This window comes from Bufo bufo, chromosome 9 (genome assembly GCF_905171765.1).
Source record: "Bufo bufo chromosome 9, aBufBuf1.1, whole genome shotgun sequence".
In the NCBI taxonomy this organism is placed as follows: domain Eukaryota; kingdom Metazoa; phylum Chordata; class Amphibia; order Anura; family Bufonidae; genus Bufo; species Bufo bufo.
In genome coordinates, this window is record NC_053397.1 from 4,650,416 (window position 1) to 4,670,140 (window position 19,725).

The following is a 19,725-nucleotide window of genomic DNA, read 5'->3' on the forward strand; positions in this document are numbered from 1 at the left end:
CCAGACCCCACAAGGGGGTGTAAAGAAATCGTGGAGGGGGCTTACCCGCAAGAAAAACGGAAACTTCTTTCCATAAAATCCCACTCGGAAAAACTCGGGCTCCAGTCTCTGTTGGTCCATGATGTGGTCGTAGTACGAGGCCTCCATTTTCTGCAGAAGATAAGAGAAGGTCAGATGAAGCCCCTCACATTCAATCCACCTCGGGTACATATGGGGGGCCCTAGAAGGGTGGTCCCGGAGCAGAGGGCAATCCTTGGGGGATCCCACCCAGGACTCACCAGGATCCAGCTCAGGCTCTGGTAATCATACAGCTTCTCGTACTGAGCCGCCAGCTCCCTGCACAGAGGGATCCCGTACTCCCAGCACTGGATGGGCGAGAGCAGAGAAGTCAAATACATTTATACTGGAGATGGCGGGAAAGAAGGGGTTAAAAGAGGAGACCACGCCACAGGAGCTGCACCACGTGAGTCCGGCCACCAGGTGTCGCTGTGAAGGAACAGACCAGACGCCTCCCATAGGCATACATTCCAACAGTGACACCTGCAGGCGGAACAGGGTACTGCCCCTCCCCAATAAGCATTGCACCCATTGTTCACCTTGCCCTTGTTGAAGTAGTGAATGATTTTGCGGCTCAGACTTTCTTTCCTCTGCCACTCGCTCTGGGTGGGATAATGGAGGAACTCCCGTAGGGAGCGATCTTCCCACTGCAGCGTCTCCCAGTACAGGAGCAGAGTGAAGGCGGCTTCTGGAAGGGGAAGGAGACAGAGCAGAATGGAGTGAACACAGGCGGAGGATGGGGGCTGTAGTTCCGCAGAGTCCCTGTTCCACACCGGGTGGCAGCGCCGAGTACATTACTGGATGGAAAGGCGCTATAAACACCCCATACGGGGCCCGGGTACAGCGCTGGGGCCCCAGAGGCCACGCCCCCCCTCGTGGACCTCGTACCTGTGTAGCTCTCGGCCTGTAGATGCAAGTCGCAGAGCTTGTGGATGTATCGCATGTACATCTCCTCCTTATTGATTTCCGATTTGTAGAAATTCTGCGGAGATGGAAGAAGGTCAGAGCGTGAAATCTGCCACCGTCACCCGCCCGGGCGCAAAGCGTCCGCACCGCTCACCATCAGATTCACCGTGCAGCCGATCTTCTTATTCTCAGTCTCTTCACCTTTCATGCAGTCCCTGCAAGACGACACAAAGAATGAGGAGGAAGCGATCGTGCACCGACTCCAGTCACATCCAGAGCTGCGCTCAAAGTCCCATATCCAGCCCCAGTAACCCCAGGACTAGAGGACAGGGAGCCGTGTGCGCCTCTCTCACAGTGCCAGATACTGTATCAGTAAGGAGCGCAGAAAACAGTGACTGCAGCTCTGGATGTGACTGGAGGATCGCACATTAATGTCGCACCTGTAGTCCAGCAGTCTCTCCATGAGGCGCGTTACGGAGGTCACGAAGGAGGCGCCTGGCTCTCGCCACGTCTCCTGCTCAATCTTCTCCAACAAACTGGAAGCGAAAAGAACAGAATATACACAAGACGGGAAGAGAGAGGCACAAGCCACGTCCGATAATCCGGACCCCGCATTACAGGAAAGTCACTGCACACGACAGATACACACAAGGATCACTTACCTGGGATACGGTCCAAACAGCTGAGAGCTGCTCCGGCAGCGGGGGAGGGGTAGAAATACAAAAATATCACAACGTGCCGCAACGCACCCTGAAGGGCGTAAACCCAGCCCCCAACTCCGCCACTGGCAAGACAGTCCTATCTGCGGAATTTACTAAATCTCTGCTTGCTATCCAATCCCATGAATGGAAACTACAACCAGAATCTAAGAACCCATCCTAACCTAGTCCTGCTCACAGCTGAGGGTCTGTTACAATGATTCCAGTCTAGATAATCCTCTGTGACTCCAGACTGACACATTGTAACAAATAAGCAGAAGATAGGTTTGTGTGGCTGATGTGCGAGGACTGTCTGGACTGGATACAATAGGAACAAACCCCCAGCTGTGAGAAATATTAGACTAGTTGGGGTTCACAGCACAGATCATGAAAAGGGCGAAGAACTGAAGCAGATTTACCAAAACTGGCGTTTATTTACCAGACAATTTTCTGCTGGAGTCGGACGTGCGCAATTTACCAGAACGGCTCCAGGTTTGGCTCCTTGTCCTGTCCACAAACCATTAAGGAGTCGGCCAACGATTCAGTAGAAGAAAAAACTGCCACACAGGCCACGAAACCCCCCCAAAGTCTGATGGAGAATGGCAAAACTACCCATGAGATACAGGGCATTGTGAAAGTCCTCACACCCTGAGTACAGTGCATTCATAAAGTCCTCACACCCTGAGTACAGTGCATTCATAAAGTCCTCACACCCCTCAGTACAGTGCATTCATAAAGTCCTCACACCCCTCAGTACAGTGCATTCATAAAGTCCTCACACCCCTCAGTACAGTGCATTCATAAAGTCCTCACACCCTGAGTACAGTGCATTCATAAAGTCCTCACACCCCTCAGTACAGTGCATTCATAAAGTCCTCACACCCCTCAGTACAGTGCATTCATAAAGTCCTCACACCCCTCAGTACAGTGCATTCATAAAGTCCTCACACCCCTCACATTCTGCCCTCAGTCCCCAGAATGAGAAGTGAGAAGAAGGTGAGAAGATCTTCACTGATTTACTGAGAAGGAGAAACTAACGTCTCACATGGACATAAATATTCAACCCCTTTACTCGGGACATAAGTCTTCAGCCCCTTTCCTTGAGGGGTTGAATACTTATGTCCATGTGTGATGTTAGTTTCTCCTTCTCAGTAAATCAGTGAAGATCTTCTCACCTTCTTCTCACTTCTCATTCTGGGGACTGAGGGCAGAATGTGAGGGGTGTGAGGACTTTATGAATGCACTGTACTGAGGGGTGTGAGGACTTTATGAATGCACTGTACTCAGGGTGTGAGGACTTTATGAATGCACTGTACTGAGGGGTGTGAGGACTTTATGAATGCACTGTACTCAGGGTGTGAGGACTTTATGAATGCACTGTACTGAGGGGTGTGAGGACTTTATGAATGCACTGTACTGAGGGTGTGAGGACTTTATGAATGCACTGTACTGGGGGGTGTGAGGACTTTATGAATGCACTGTACTGAGGGGTGTGAGGACTTTATGAATGCACTGTACTGAGGGTGTGAGGACTTTATGAATGCACTGTACTCAGGGTGTGAGGACTTTATGAATGCACTGTACTCAGGGTGTGAGGACTTTATGAATGCACTGTACTGAGGGTGTGAGGACTTTATGAATGCACTGTACTCAGGGTGTGAGGACTTTATGAATGCACTGTACTGAGGGGTGTGAGGACTTTATGAATGCACTGTACTGAGGGGTGTGAGGACTTTATGAATGCACTGTACTGATGGTGTGAGGACTTTATGAATGCACTGTACTGAGGGGTGTGAGGACTTTATGAATGCACTGTACTGAGGGGTGTGAGGACTTTATGAATGCACTGTACTGAGGGGTGTGAGGACTTTATGAATGCACTGTACTGAGGGGTGTGAGGACTTTATGAATGCACTGTACTGAGGGTGTGAGGACTTTATGAATGCACTGTACTGAGGGTGTGAGGACTTTATGAATGCACTGTACTGAGGGTGTGAGGACTTTATGAATGCACTGTACTGAGGGGTTTGAGGACTTTATGAATGCACTGTACTGAGGGGTGTGAGGACTTTATGAATGCACTGTACTGAGGGGTGTGAGGACTTTATGAATGCACTGTACTGAGGGGTGTGAGGACTTTATGAATGCACTGTACTGATGGTGTGAGGACTTTATGAATGCACTGTACTGAGGGTGTGAGGACTTTATGAATTCACTGTACTGAGGGTGTGAGGACTTTCTGAATGCACTGTACTGGGGGGTGTGAGGACTTTCTGAATGCACTGTACTGAGGGGTGTGAGGACTTTATGAATGCACTGTACTCAGGGTGTGAGGTCTTTATGAATGCACTGTACTGAGGGGTGTGAGGACTTTATGAATGCACTGTACTGAGGGGTGTGAGGACTTTATGAATGCACTGTACTGAGGGTGTGAGGACTTTATGAATGCACTGTACTCAGGGTGTGAGGTCTTTATGAATGCACTGTACTGAGGGGTGTGAGGACTTTATGAATGCACTGTACTGAGGGGTGTGAGGACTTTATGAATGCACTGTACTCAGGGTGTGAGGACTTTATGAATGCACTGTACTCAGGGTGTGAGGACTTTATGAATGCACTGTACTCGGGGTGTGAGGACTTTATGAATGCACTGTACTGAGGGGTGTGAGGACTTTATGAATGCACTGTACTGAGGGGTGTGATGACTTTCTGAATGCGTTGTATGGACAGGCCTGCAATAAGGTGGACTTCCCCTTTAAACCCCTCACCCATAGCCCTGTGGTTGGACTCACAGGAGGCTGAAGAGTTCCCGGTAGTTTTCGTCGCCTTTCCCCTCGGATACCAGGGAGTCCAGTTTATCGATGAGCTCGGCCTCCACCTGAGGAAACGCAGGATAATTAAAGCGGAAGAAAGCGTTATCCACGTCAGCCAGATCTATCTGATGGCTGGATATCGGGGAGCACAGGGCGGGTATTGCGCCAGTCTGTCTCCCCGGACCTGTGTGGCACCGATAGTTGCTCCCCTCCCCCAGTAACCTTCCGCAGCGGCACAGGACGGCGCTCGCCTCTCACCTGCTTGAAGTTCCCGTTGCGCCGCTGTTCACAGTCCATCATGTCGTGAAAGATGGGGATCATGATGTTGCGCACCTCAGGCTGCGGGACGAGCGACACCCCCAGGAAGGGGCCGATCATGGCGGGTATGAAGTGGAACTTGTGCTCCCCTGGAAATCAGGGAGAGGGGGGTAAGAGCGGTAGACGGGCGGCGGCGAGGAAACCGCGCCGGACGACACTTACCCAGGTTCTGCCACATGTTAAACAGCTCGTACGTCATCATGACCCGCATATCACCGTACCTGCAGAGAAGAGGGGCGCACAGGTCAGACCTAATCCTGCGCACACAGCTGAGGGTCTGTCACCATGTGTCAGTGTGAATACTTCTCTGTGAGCTGAACACAGCAGCATGGACACCAGGCTGACAGAAGCTGCCCGCACTGACACACTGTAGCAAGCCCTCAGCGGAGAGAGCAGAACTAGGCCAGGTTTTCATCCAGTTATCAGTCTCACACGCTGACAGCAAGCATAGATGTTGAAAATGGTTTAGAGCTGTTTATGTAGAGGACCGTGGGCACAGCCACGTGTGTCCTCTGGGGGGCACTTACTTATCCAGGACCCTCCGCCTCTTCCCTGCTGCGAAGTTCTCCAGCTGCAGACTGGGCTGGTTAATGAACAGGACGGCCAGGCTGAAGTACGAGTTCCACATCTAGAGGAGAAATGAGGACCCGTGAGGAGCGCCCCCCATGGTAAGAGGTCACAGCGGGGTCTACAATGGGGGAGGGGAGAGACTTACCTTAAAGTCAAAATCCTCTTCACAGAAATTCTTGTGCACGGCGGGGCAGACGTACTGAACGGTCGTTACAATGATGCTGGGAGAAGACAAAGGGTTAAGTCGATGTGAATACAGAGCCACAATCACTGGGATTAACGGGGTTCTCCTGATTTCATCTAAATCTATTTATTGTGCAGTGAAGGGTTCTGAAATATTCACTGACAGCAAGCAGAGAGCCTGAGGATGGAAGAACTGCTTATTACACAACAATGAGGACTCTGATGACATCATCCTCTGCTCTCCTGTACATTGGTCCATATTACACCTGATGACATCATCCTCTGCTCTCCTGTACACTGGTCCATATTACATCTGATGACATCATCCTCTGCTCTCCTGTACATTGGTTTATATTACATCTGATGACATCACCCTCTGCTCTCCTGTACACTGGTTTATATTACATCTGATGACATCACCCTCTGCTCTCCTGTACACTGGTCCATACTATATCTGATGACATCATCCTCTGCTCATCTGTATGCTGGTCTATATTACACCTGATGACATCACCCTCTGCTCTCCTGTACACTGGTCTATATTACATCTGATTACATCATCCTCTGCTCTCCTGTACACTGGTCCATACTATATCTGATGACATCATCCTCTGCTCATCTGTATGCTGGTCTATATTACATCTGATGACATCATCCTCTGTTCTCCTGTACACTGGTCTATATTACACCTGATGACATCACCCTCTGCTCTCCTGTACACTGGTCTATATTACATCTGATGACATCACCCTCTGCTCTCCTGTACACTGGTCCATATTACATCTGATGACATCACCCTCTGCTCTCCTGTACACTGGTCCATATTACACCTGATGACATCATCCTCTGCTCTTCTGTACATTGGTCTATATTACACCTGATGATATCACCCCCTGTTCTCCTGTACATTTGACTATATTACACCTGATGACATCATCCTCTGCTCTTCTGTACGCTGGTCTATATTACATCTGATGACATCATCCTCTGTTCTCCTGTACATTGGTCTATATTACATCTGATGACATCATCCTCTGCTCTCCTGTACATTGGTCTATATTACACCTGATGACATCATCCTCTGCTCTCCTGTACATTGGTCTATATTACATCTGATGATATCACCCTCTGTTCTCCTGTACATTGGTCTATATTACACCTGATGACATCACCCTTTGCTCTCCTGTACATTGGTCTATATTACATCTGATTACATCATCCTCTGCTCTCCTGTACACTGGTCCATATTACATCTGATGACATCATCCTCTGTTCTCCTGTACATTGGTCTATATTACACCTGATGACATCACCCTCTGCTCTCCTGTACATTGGTCTATATTACACCTGATGACATCACCCTCTGCTCTCCTGTACATTGGTCTATATTACACCTGATGACATCACCCTCTGCTCTTCTGTACACTGGTCTATATTACACCTGATGACATCACCCTCTGCTCTCCTGTACATTGGTCTATATTACACCTGATGAAATCATCCTCTACAGGAGCAGCTCTTACTTGCTGGCCAGAAGTCTCATCACCGTCCAGTCTGGAGGGAAGACGCTCAGCTTCAGCAAGTTCCGAAAGACGCAAAAAATTTTGAGCAGGAATTCCTGGAGAAATGGAATCAAGAAAATAGATGTTTTTGTTGAATTGATCAATTTTATTAATGGTATCTGCTTCTGGAAAAGCTGGGTGATAACCAGTATGGGTGCTCTCAGAGGAACATTGCTGCCGAGTGGTCCCCGTCCCAATCATCTACCCCAGGTCCCCCCAGGAGGTGCCCGCTGCCCTTCGCTCACCTTGAGCTCCTCTTTGCTCTGGAAGTTGTGCAGCAGATGCTGGTAGTGAGTGTCGGACATCAGGCGCAGCAGAGAAAGGAGACAGGACACATACTCCCCCTAATGGGGGAAGAGAGTCAGCAGAGTGGTGGGGGCAGGGGGGTCACATTATAAGGACCATCATGCAGGATCTATCACTGATGGAGATGACAACTGACATTCTGCATCTAGTTACAGTGCCCCCCGCTGGCAGGATTTCAGCAATGAAATGTCGTCCTGTATACAGTCCAGCTGCTGCAGGGACCAGTCAGTCAGTCCTAAATGGGAGCAGCGATGAGGATGCAGAGGGGGATATGGAGGATGAAGCTGATGCGGATGATAAGGGTTATATGGAGGATGAAGCTGATGCGGATGATGAGGGTGATATGGTGGAAGATGACATTTGGGAAGGATTAGAAAGAAGAGAAATGGGTTAATTACTAACAGTGATCTCGGCTGTACACTGCGGGCAGCGCTGGCCTCTTACCGCCTCCTGGGACTGAGATTTACTCATTATAATGAGCAGAGTCTGCAGCAGGACGTCCAGCAGACTCTCCTGTAACATCTGCACCTCTTCCCCCACGTCCACCTCCTGCAGCGAGAGAAGAGAGGGGTCATGTACATCCCGGGACCTAGGGGGGGTCGCATGCATCCCGGGACCTAGGGGGGGTCGCATGCATCCCGGGACCTAGGGGGGGTCGCATGCATCCCGGGACCTAGGGGGGTCGCATGCATCCCGGGACCTAGGGGGGGTCGCATGCATCCCGGGACCTAGGGGGATCGCATGCATCCCGGGACCTAGGGGGGTCGCATGCATCCCGGGACCTAGGGGGGTCGCATGCATCCCGGGACCTAGGGCGGGGTCGCATGCATCCCGGGACCTAGGGCGGGGTCGCATGCATCCCGGGACCTAGGGCGGGGTCGCATGCATCCCGGGACACGGGGGTCACAGTTGAAACTCGAAAAATTTGAATATCGTGCAAAGTTCATTTATTTCAGTAATGCAACCTAAAAGGTGACACCACTATATGAGACTCATTACATGGAAGGCGAGATATTTCAGGCCTTTATTTGGTATAATTTGGATGATTATGGCTTACAGCTGATGAAAACCCCAAAGTCACAGTCTCAGGTCCCCTTTGCTCAGGGGGTACGGGTTAATTAGCTGACTAGAGGGGGACACTTTGAGCCGAGAATATTGAACTTTTGCACAATATTCTAATTTTTCGAGTTTCACCTGTACATCCTGGGACATAGAAGTTACATACATCCTGGGACATAGAAGTTACACGCATCCCGGGACATAGAAGATACACGCATCCCGGGACTCAGGGGTCACATATATTTTATCAACAAACCAGATTGTTACTGGCCGTTGTAATGGCCGCCACTGCCATCTGACACCGAAAAATAAATCTAACTCCAGTGTCTGCCGGGTCAAACCCAGGCGCTGGCACTGGGAGAAGGTCACAGAATACTGGTCAGGGAAGATCGGGTTAGAGTCCCAAGGACTGGAGGACCCCATAAATAACCCCCGAGATTAGCTGGAGCTCATGTTTAACCCTTTGTGGATTCTCACCGTGGAGCTGCTTTTGATGATAGAGAAAATACTGCTGAGTATCCCGGAGCAGACGAGGAGCTCTTTCTGCTGGCGCAGGTGGAGGTGGATGTGGTGCAGCACAACGGGTAGGAGAATACGGCGAGCCTCTGTGGAGGAACAGGGAATGTGCAGCAAGTCTCAGAGGCATCCACAACGGGCGCGCCAAATACGAGTCGTCCTACCAAGCTCCATCCATTCACACCAGCGTCACATGACACCCCCCCCCCCCCCCCCCCATGAATCTGCGCCATCCTCACTACAGGTGATCTCAGTGGAACCACCCCAATCATCCCACTCAGTAAGAGCCAAACCTGGGTATGAGAAGAGCCGGCAATCCACCGTCCGCCCAATTGACTGTAACTTCACCACGTCCATGGACTGGCCCAGATGCAGGGTGCTGGGCAGACTGCTGAGCGTGCCGCGTACAAACTCCGCCACCTCCGTCACTGAGAACATGGCCAGCAACTCCTCAAAGATGGCGGGAAAGGAGCTGAGGAGGGCGGCCTGCGGGAAGCAACAATGTATCACAACCGGAGCAATATAATGAGGTCACAGGTTGTGGGCGGCGCCCATGTCATCACTGTGCAGACAGTGCACGTCGTTATATATGTGGCCACAGATACAAAGTATCATATTGTACACTGACCCCCCACATATTAACCGGCCCCCCAGATTCCGCACACAGACGCTGCACGGATCTCCCACAATTCTCTGCCCTACCTATCTAGATGAGACCTATAGCCCTGTTCATCCTGCGCTTACTGATTCATGGAGGGAATGCCATAACTACAGTGAAGACTGACACTTACACACAGCGGGGTAGTTTAACCCTCAATAACAGGGCAGGCCGCCCGTCAGATGTATATACTGTATATAGCAGCGGGGATCGCCCCCCAGGGTTCGGCAGGTCCTGCGCAGTGCACTGTGGGAGATGTAGTGCTGACCGCCGGCTCCTCGGACTCGCGAGACCCCAGGGTTAGGACGAGCCCCGAGACACATGAAGGTTCGTTCTTCATTGATTTAGACACTAATTAGTTCATAAGGAAGCGGGCGACAGACGGGGCAGGGCGGGCGTGCTCAAGAGTGGGGTGCGGTGCCCATAACACACAGATAAGTGGGGGCCTTGAGAATATGTCCGGGAAACATTGGGGAGTTGCTTAAATAACAATTCCCTGATATGAAGCCATCGCTGGGGCAGCAGATACTGACACAAGACGGGGCGATTGTTATTTATGCGATTCCCCAAGCTGTGGATGTGCAGGAAAGGGAGTGATGGGAGGCAAATGTGGGGTCCATTCCACATACTGGGTCCTGGTGGGGGTGCGCCAGGAGCTTAGGGGGGCTTTACTTACGCAGCAGACTGTTGGTGGGCTTGTGGAGCCCGCAGTCTTTTGGGAATCAGACTCCCCCGTTCCGCTCACCTGTCCTCCAGCCGCTGGATGCTTCAATGTATTGGGGAGGATGAGGAGCAGAGAGGGGGTAGAAGGGGCGGCAGAGGGGACGGGGGAGAGAGCAGACGTGAAGCAAATACTGCAGGAGAAGCCACAACCACAGCAAATCATCCTTCATCTGTACCGGCCGTCTCCTCCAGTCACATCCAAAGCTGCATTCACATTCATGCAGGCTTCCTGTTAGCGTTCAGGCTGTAGTGCCTCAAATCTCACATCATAAAATGCAACTCTGGGTGTGACTGGAGTGTAAGATATGAAGTTACAGCTGAATTGTAACTGCAGCTTTGGGTGTGGCTGGAGTATAAACTACAATGTAACAGCAGAATTGCAACTGCAGCTCTGGGTGTACCTGGAGTATAAGATATGATGTAACAGCAAAATTGTAACTGCAGCTCTGGGTGTGGCTGGAGTATAAACTACAATGTAACAGCAGAATTGTAACTGCAGCTCTGGGTGTGGCTGGAGTATAAACTACAATGTAACAGCTGAATTGTAACTGCAGCTCTGGGTGTACCTGGAGTATAAGACATGATGTAACAGCAGAATTGTAACTGACGCTCTGGGTGTGGATGTAGTATAAGATACAATGTAACAGCAGAATTGTAACTGCAGCTCTGGGTGTACCTGGAGTGTAAGATATGAAGTTACAGCTGAATTGTAACTGCAGCTTTGGGTCTGGCTGGAGTATAAACTACAATGTAACAGCAGAATTGCAACTGCAGCTCTGGGTGTGGATGGAGTATAAGATACAATGTAACAGCAGAATTGTAACTGACGCTCTGGGTGTGGATGTAGTATAAGATACAATGTAACAGCAGAATTGTAACTGATGCTCTGGGTGTGGATGGAGTATAAGATACAATGTAACAGCAGAATTGTAACTGCAGCTCTGGGTGTGGCTGGAGTATAAGATATGAAGTTACAGCTGAATTGTAACTGCAGCTCTGGGTGTGGCTGGAGTATAAGATATGAAGTTACAGCTGAATTGTAACTGCAGCTCTGGGTGTGGCTGGAGTATAAACTACAATGTAACAGCAGAATTGTAACTGCAGCTCTGGGTGTGGATGGAGTATAAGATACAATGTAACAGCAGAATTGTAACTGCAGCTCTGGGTGTGGCTGGAGTATAAGATATGAAGTTACAGCTGAATTGTAACTGCAGCTCTGGGTGTAGCTGGAGTATAAGATACGGGGTAATTCTGGATATTGCACATTAGAAGTAGATTTTTGAGAAAAGTAAAACCTTTAAATATGGAGTGAGGAGTGAGAGTGCGGTGACTACTCCGTCCATGGAGCTGCTGCCCTCGGGGCCCAGGACGCCGGGTACATGGACCACCCTGCTCACCTGTGTGAAGAGCAGCGTATCAGAGCTTCGTGTGTCCAAACTCAGCACAAACCGCATCGACTGGAACAACTCATGGATGCTGCAGCGGAACTGCTCTTCCTCCAGGCCGCCTGTGGAGCGAGCAAAGAGCAGGCGAGACTGGACGATGAACTTAAAGAGATTCTCCAGCGCCTGCCGAGAGAGCGAGCATAGAGAGGTGAGGGTGGCCGCACAGAACATGGCAGGGCGTGTGGGATCCAGGGCAAACAAGGGAAATGCATACATGATGATGGCTGCGGCGGCACTATGGGAAACGAAGCATTACTACAAATCTCCAACATGTCGTGCTCACCCTCATGGCCTCCTGGATGTGGTCCTGCCTCACGAGGTCCGCTGACCGCTCCATGTACCACTTCAAGCATCGGATCAGCTCCCTGTGAAATCAGAACAAGAGTCCTGACGCCTCCAGTGCCGGGTATGTGAGGGCCCAGACATCATGGAGGAGCCACCCGCGTCAGGCCGGGCTCCAAATCAACATCCAGGGGCCCTTCCTGACATACCACGAGTCCCAGTCCTGTAGACCACTACTCACCTGTAGGCCAGGGCTCCAGCAAAATGCTTCTGTATGTACGTGTCCAGCACCGGCCGGAAGTGGAAATATTTACTGTCCCGCAGCAGATTAATGATGAAGACCTGGAGGATTATAACCCGAGAGATGAGCGGGAGGAGCGGAGACCAAGGTAGAAGAGCAACTGCGAAACATCACGAGCACAAGGACCAACGTACAAAACATGGAACCAGGACTCTACGGGGAGAGGATGACTGTAGGACAGGAGAATACAGTCTATTGCCCCTGTTATCAGCCATTTCAGGACGGGGAGAGGATGACTGTAGGACAGGAGAATACAGTCTATTGCTCCCTGTTATCAGCCATTTCAGGGGGGAGGATGACTGTAGGACAGGAGAATACAATCTATTGCCCACTGTTATCAGACATTTCAGGGGGGGAGAGGATGACTGTAGGACAGGAGAATACAGTCTATTGCTCCCTGTTATCAGCCATTTCAGGGGAGAGGATGACTGTAGGACAGGAGAATACAGTCTATTGCTCCCTGTTATCAGCCATTTCAGGGGAGAGGATGACTGTAGGACAGGAGAATACAGTCTATTGCTCCCTGTTATCAGCCATTTCAGGGGAGAGGGTGACTGTAGGACAGGAGAATACAGTCTATTGCCCCCTGTTATCAGCCATTTCAGGGGAGAGGATGACTGTAGGACAGGAGAATACAGTCTATTGCCCCCTGTTATCAGCCATTTCAGGAGAGAGGATGACTGTAGGACCGGAGAATACAGTCTATTGCTCCCTGTTATCAGCCATTTCAGGGGAGAGGATGACTGTAGGACAGGAGAATACAGTCTATTGCTCCCTGTTATCAGCCATTTCAGGGGAGAGGATGACTGTAGGACAGGAGAATACAGTCTATTGCCCCCTGTTATCAGACATTTCAGGGGAGAGGATGACTGTAGGACAGGAGAATACAGTCTATTGCTCCCTGTTATCAGCCATTTCAGGGGAGAGGATGACTGTAGGACAGGAGAATACAGTCTATTGCCCCCTGTTATCAGCCATTTCAGAGGAGAGGATGACTGTAGGACAGGAGAATACAGTCTATTGCCCCCTGTTATCAGCCATTTCAGGGGAGAGGATGACTGTAGGACAGGAGAATACAGTCTATTGCCCCCTGTTATCAGACATTTCAGGGGAGAGGATGACTGTAGGACAGGAGAATACAATCTATTGTCCCCTGTTATCAGCCATTTCAGGGGAGAGAATGACTGTAGGACAGGAGAATACAGTCTATTGCCCCCTGTTATCAGCCATTTCAGGGGAGAGGATGACTGTAGGACAGGAGAATACAATCTATTGCTCCCTATTATCAGCCATTTCAGAGGAGAGGATGACTGTAGGACAGGAGAATACAGTCTATTGCCCCCTGTTATCAGCCATTTCAGGGGAGAGGATGACTGTAGGACAGGAGAATACAGTCTATTGCCCCCTGTTATCAGCCATTTCAGGGGAGAGGATGACTGTAGGACAGGAGAATACAGTCTATTGCCTCCTGTTATCAGCCATTTCAGAGGAGAGGATGACTGTAGGACAGGAGAATACAGTCTATTGCCTCCTGTTATCAGCCATTTCAGGGGAGAGGATGACTGTAGGACAGGAGAATACAGTCTATTGCCCCCTGTTATCAGCCATTTCAGGGGAGAGGATGACTGTAGGACAGGAGAATACAGTCTATTGCTCCCTGTTATCAGCCATTTCAGGGGAGAGGATGACTGTAGGACAGGAGAATACAGTCTATTGCTCCCTGTTATCAGCCATTTCAGAGGAGAGGATGACTGTAGGACAGGAGAATACAGTCTATTGCCCCCTGTTATCAGCCATTTCAGGGGAGAGGATGACTGTAGGACAGGAGAATACAGTCTATTGCCCCCTGTTATCAGCCATTTCAGGGGAGAGGATGACTGTAGGACAGGAGAATACAGTCTATTGCCCCCTGTTATCAGCCATTTCAGGGGAGAGGATGACTGTAGGACAGGAGAATACAGTCTATTGCCCCCTGTTATCAGCCATTTCAGGGGAGAGGATGACTGTAGGACAGGAGAATACAGTCTATTGCTCCCTGTTATCAGCCATTTCAGGGGAGAGGATGACTGTAGGACAGGAGAATACAATCTATTGCCCCCTGTTATCAGCCATTTCAGGGAGAGGATGACTGTAGGACAGGAGAATACAGTCTATTGCCCTCTGTTATCAGCCATTTCAGGGGAGAGGATGACTGTAGGACAGGAGAATACAGTCTATTGCCCCCTGTTATCAGCCATTTCAGGGGAGAGGATGACTGTAGGACAGGAGAATACAGTCTATTGCCCCTGTTATCAGCCATTTCAGGGGAGAGGATGACTGTAGGACAGGAGAATACAGTCTATTGCCCCCTGTTATCAGCCATTTCAGGGGAGAGGATGACTGTAGGACAGGAGAATACAGTCTATTGCCCCCTGTTATCAGCCATTTCAGGGGAGAGGATGACTGTAGGACAGGAGAATACAGTCTATTGCCTCCTGTTATCAGCCATTTCAGGGGAGAGGATGACTGTAGGACAGGAGAATACAGTCTATTGCCTCCTGTTATCAGCCATTTCAGGGGAGAGGATGACTGTAGGACAGGAGAATACAGTCTATTGCCCCCTGTTATCAGCCATTTCAGGGGAGAGGATGACTGTAGGACAGGAGAATACAATCTATTGCCCCCTGTTATCAGCCATTTCAGGGAGAGGATGACTGTAGGACAGGAGAATACAGTCTATTGCCCTCTGTTATCAGCCATTTCAGGGGAGAGGATGACTGTAGGACAGGAGAATACAGTCTATTGCCCCCTGTTATCAGCCATTTCAGGGGAGAGGATGACTGTAGGACAGGAGAATACAGTCTATTGCCCCCTGTTATCAGCCATTTCAGGGGAGAGGATGACTGTAGGACAGGAGAATACAGTCTATTGCCCCCTGTTATCAGCCATTTCAGGGGAGAGGATGACTGTAGGACAGGAGAATACAGTCTATTGCTCCCTGTTATCAGCCATTTCAGGGGAGAGGATGACTGTAGGACAGGAGAATACAATCTATTGCCCCCTGTTATCAGCCATTTCAGGGAGAGGATGACTGTAGGACAGGAGAATACAGTCTATTGCCCTCTGTTATCAGCCATTTCAGGGGAGAGGATGACTGTAGGACAGGAGAATACAGTCTATTGCCCCCTGTTATCAGCCATTTCAGGGGAGAGGATGACTGTAGGACAGGAGAATACAGTCTATTGCCCCTGTTATCAGCCATTTCAGGGGAGAGGATGACTGTAGGACAGGAGAATACAGTCTATTGCTCCCTGTTATCAGCCATTTCAGAGGAGAGGATGACTGTAGGACAGGAGAATACAGACTATTGCCCCCTGTTATCAGCCATTTCAGGGGAGAGGATGACTGTAGGACAGGAGAATACAGTCTATTGCCCCCTGTTATCAGCCATTTCAGGGGAGAGGATGACTGTAGGACAGGAGAATACAGTCTATTGCCCCCTGTTATCAGCCATTTCAGGGGAGGGGATGACTGTAGGACAGGAGAATACAGTCTATTGCTCCCTGTTATCAGCCATTTCAGGGGAGAGGATGACTGTAGTACAGGAGAATACAGTCTATTGCCCCCTGTTATCAGCCATTTCAGGGGAGGGGATGACTGTAGGACAGGAGAATACAGTCTATTGCCCCCTGTTATCAGCCATTTCAGGGGAGAGGATGACTGTAGGACAGGAGAATACAGTCTATTGCCCCCTGTTATCAGCCATTTCAGGGGAGAGGATGACTGTAGGACAGGAGAATACAGTCTATTGCTCCCTGTTATCAGCCATTTCAGGGGAGAGGATGACTGTAGGACAGGAGAATACAGTCTATTGCTCCCTGTTATCAGCCATTTCAGGGGAGAGGATGACTGTAGGACAGGAGAATACAATCTATTGCCCCCTGTTATCAGCCATTTCAGGGAGAGGATGACTGTAGGACAGGGGAATACAGTCTATTGCCCCCTGTTATCAGCCATTTCAGGGGAGAGGATGACTGTAGTACAGGAGAATACAGTCTATTGCTCCCTGTTATCAGCCATTTCAGGGGAGAGGATGACTGTAGGACAGGAGAATACAGTCTATTGCCCCCTGTTATCAGCCATTTCAGGGGAGAGGATGACTGTAGGACAGGAGAATACAGTCTATTGCCCCCTGTTATCAGCCATTTCAGGGGAGAGGATGACTGTAGGACAGGAGAATACAGTCTATTGCTCCCTGTTATCAGCCATTTCAGGGGATAGGATGACTGTAGGGCAGGAGAATACAGTCTATTGCCCCCTGTTATCAGCCATTTCAGGGGAGAGGATGACTGTAGGACAGGAGAATACAGTCTATTGCTCCCTGTTATCAGCCATTTCAGGGGAGAGGATGACTGTAGGACAGGAGAATACAGTCTATTGCTCCCTGTTATCAGCCATTTCAGGGGAGAGGATGACTGTAGGACAGGAGAATACAGTCTATTGTTCCCTGTTATCAGCCATTTCAGGGGAGACGATGACTGTAGGACAGGAGAATACAGTCTATTGCCCCCTGTTATCACCCATTTCAGGGGGGAGGATGACTGTAGGACAGGAGAATACAGTCTATTGCCCCCTGTTATCAGCCATTTCAGGGGAGAGGATGACTGTAGGACAGGAGAATACAGTCTATTGCTCCCTCTTATATAAAATATAAGACAAAGAGCTGGATCGCACATCCTCAATACTATGCTTTTATCTGATAACTGCTCCTCAGCGCCATACATGGTATACCTACCCCTACGCTGCATGCTGTACATGAGGTATTAGAATACAATTTGATCCCTGTTATCAGCCATTTCAGTAAGTGAGACACAGACTGTAGTGTTCTTCAATGAGAGGTTTCCTTACCAGGGACTGGAAGACGAGTAGTCCATACTTCTCTGTGTTATCATCCAGGATGACAAAGAGTGTGTCCAGTATGTCCTGCAGAAACTGATAGAGACATGGAGACCCCTCATTTACTGCAAATCTTTACCCCAAATCTTCCACACTGTTGTCCTCTCTTTGGTGATGATGCATCACTAGAATACGCCATCACTTTGTGATCACTGAGGGTCCAACCTCTAGCGGCCCCTCTCCTGGAAACTACAGCCGTCCGCGTCCACTTAAATAATAGTGAAGGGGACAGAAGACTAGACATGCTGCCCCTTCATTCATATCATTGGGGTCAGTCCCAGAGATCGGACTCCACTGATCATAAAGATATGGCGTGACCTAGCAATATAAGTTGGGAATACCCTTTATTCTTGCACAAATATTTCAGGAAAATGCATAAGCAGCAACTCCTCAATATAGACGAATTATCCTCTCCGCACAGCAGAGGCTGCAGGGCACTGGAAGGCCCATCTGCCCAGCTCGCCAATCATCCCCATCACCAGGCTGCCACTGGATAAGTCGCAGAAGGCAGAGCTCGGGGGATAGCGTCTAGGTGACTGCAGCCTCGTACCTTCACTATCTCCTCCCCGCTCACATGCCGCAGGCGGCCAAGAATGTCCAGGATCCGATCTGGGTATGCTTTCCACTTCAGAAGAGCCAGAAGGTCAACTGTAGGAAGAAAACAGCAGAAAGTTAAACTGCATACACATGAGGCTGCTGTCTGGAGGCCTGTAGATCCTATGTGTTTGTATACAGGGCCTGTATGCACTTAGTGTTGGAGTTTGGTGTTCTGCATACACGGTTTGCTGCTGTTGGGAGTACGTGTACACTGGTTGCTGCTGTTGGGGGTACGTGTACACTGGTTGCTGCTGTTGGGGGTACGTGTACACTGGTTGCTGCTGTTGGGGGTACGTGTACACTGGTTGCTGCTGTTGGGGGTACGTGTACACTGGTTGTTGCTGTTGGGGGTACGTGTACACTGGTTGTTGCTGTTGGGGGTACGTGTACACTGGTTGTTGATGTTGGGGGTACGTGTACACTGGTTGTTGCTGTTGGGGGTACGTGTACACTGGTTGTTGCTGTTGGGGGTATGTGTACACTGGTTGTTGCTGTTGGGGGTACGTGTACACTGGTTGTTGATGTTGGGGGTACGTGTACACTGGTTGTTGCTGTTGGGGGTACGTGTACACTGGTTGCTGCTGTTGGGGGTACGTGTACACTGGTTGTTGCTGTTGGGGGTACGTGTACACTGGTTGTTGCTGTTGGGGGTACGTGTACACTGGTTGTTGCTGTTGGGGGTACGTGTACACTGGTTGCTGCTGTTGGGGGTACGTGTACACTGGTTGCTGCTGTTGGGGGTATGTGTACACTGGTTGTTGCTGTTGGGGGTACGTGTACACTGGTTGTTGCTGTTGGGGGTACGTGTACACTGGTTGCTGCTGTTGGGGGTACGTGTACACTGGTTGCTGCTGTTGGGGGTACGTGTACACTGATTGTTGCTGTTGGGGGTACGTGTACACTGGTTGCTGCTGTTGGGGGTACGTGTACACTGGTTGCTGCTGTTGGGGGTACGTGTACACTGGTTGTTGCTGTTGGGGGTACGTGTACACTGGTTGTTGCTGTTGGGGGTACGTGTACACTGGTTGCTGCTGTTGGGGGTACGTGTACACTGATTGTTGCTGTTGGGGGTACGTGTACACTGGTTGCTGCTGTTGGGGGTACGTGTACACTGGTTGCTGCTGTTGGGGGTACGTGTACACTGGTTGTTGCTGTTGGGGGTACGTGTACACTGGTTGTTGCTGTTGGGGGTACGTGTACACTGGTTGTTGCTGTTGGGGGTACGTGTACACTGGTTGTTGCTGTTGGGGGTACGTGTACACTGGTTGTTGCTGTTGGGGGTACGTGTACACTGGTTGCTGCTGTTGGGGGTATGTGTACACTGGTTGCTGTTGTTGGGGGGTCTCTTGTGCACAAATACCATTCTGTGTGAGCTTGGTTGAGGAGAGCTGTGTTGAGATGCAGAACGTCTCCTTTGGGCTGCGCTGGAATATGAGGCTAGATGGGATGTTGGGGCAGCCGCTCTGGTCTTCTTTGCAGCAGGGAAGCCCCAGGTAGAGCGCATGGTTATTGAAGGTGCTGTTCTCATCACACTGTGGAGAGACACGCGGTCAGAGGTTGCGGGATGGGAGCGGTGCGGTCAGAGGATGCGGGATGGGAGCAGTGCGGTCAGAGGTTGCGGGATGGGAGCCGAGCGGTCAGAGGATGCGGGATGGGAGCAGTGCGGTCAGAGGTTGCGGGATGGGAGCAGTGCGGTCAGAGGTTGCGGGATGGGAGCAGTGCGGTCAGAGGTTGCGGGATGGGAGCAGTGCGGTCAGAGGTTGCGGGATGGGAGCAGTGCGGTCAGAGGTTGCGGG

The 19,725-nt window shown here is 50.3% G+C and overlaps 1 protein-coding gene across 6 annotated transcripts in view; it reads right to left on the reverse strand.

Moving 5' to 3' along the window:
- The window catches only part of DOCK3 (dedicator of cytokinesis 3), a 122,389-nt gene that overhangs the window by 17,707 nt on the left and 84,957 nt on the right, over positions 1 to 19,725 (reverse strand). For 5 of the 6 annotated variants that reach the window (XR_005774188.1, XM_040407109.1, XM_040407111.1 and 2 more), the window contains 22 exons: positions 19,290 to 19,461; positions 17,883 to 17,980; positions 17,285 to 17,368; positions 12,338 to 12,438; positions 12,098 to 12,179; positions 11,767 to 11,937; positions 9,282 to 9,474; positions 8,950 to 9,077; positions 7,816 to 7,962; positions 7,353 to 7,451; positions 7,069 to 7,163; positions 5,508 to 5,583; positions 5,320 to 5,420; positions 4,955 to 5,013; positions 4,733 to 4,881; positions 4,454 to 4,539; positions 1,404 to 1,499; positions 1,118 to 1,178; positions 946 to 1,039; positions 597 to 745; positions 279 to 365; positions 46 to 150 (listed from right to left, as the gene is read on the reverse strand). Coding sequence is in view for 5 of the 6 variants with exons in the window: in XM_040407109.1 (XP_040263043.1) it covers positions 46 to 150; positions 279 to 365; positions 597 to 745; positions 946 to 1,039; positions 1,118 to 1,178; positions 1,404 to 1,499; positions 4,454 to 4,539; positions 4,733 to 4,881; positions 4,955 to 5,013; positions 5,320 to 5,420; positions 5,508 to 5,583; positions 7,069 to 7,163; positions 7,353 to 7,451; positions 7,816 to 7,962; positions 8,950 to 9,077; positions 9,282 to 9,474; positions 11,767 to 11,937; positions 12,098 to 12,179; positions 12,338 to 12,438; positions 17,285 to 17,368; positions 17,883 to 17,980; positions 19,290 to 19,461 (2,433 nt within the window). In the remaining variant the exon portion in view is untranslated. The remainder of the gene's footprint in view (positions 1 to 45; positions 151 to 278; positions 366 to 596; positions 746 to 945; positions 1,040 to 1,117; positions 1,179 to 1,403; positions 1,500 to 4,453; positions 4,540 to 4,732; positions 4,882 to 4,954; positions 5,014 to 5,319; positions 5,421 to 5,507; positions 5,584 to 7,068; positions 7,164 to 7,352; positions 7,452 to 7,815; positions 7,963 to 8,949; positions 9,078 to 9,281; positions 9,475 to 11,766; positions 11,938 to 12,097; positions 12,180 to 12,337; positions 12,439 to 17,284; positions 17,369 to 17,882; positions 17,981 to 19,289; positions 19,462 to 19,725) is intronic. The other variant, XM_040407110.1, reaches the window with a different exon arrangement.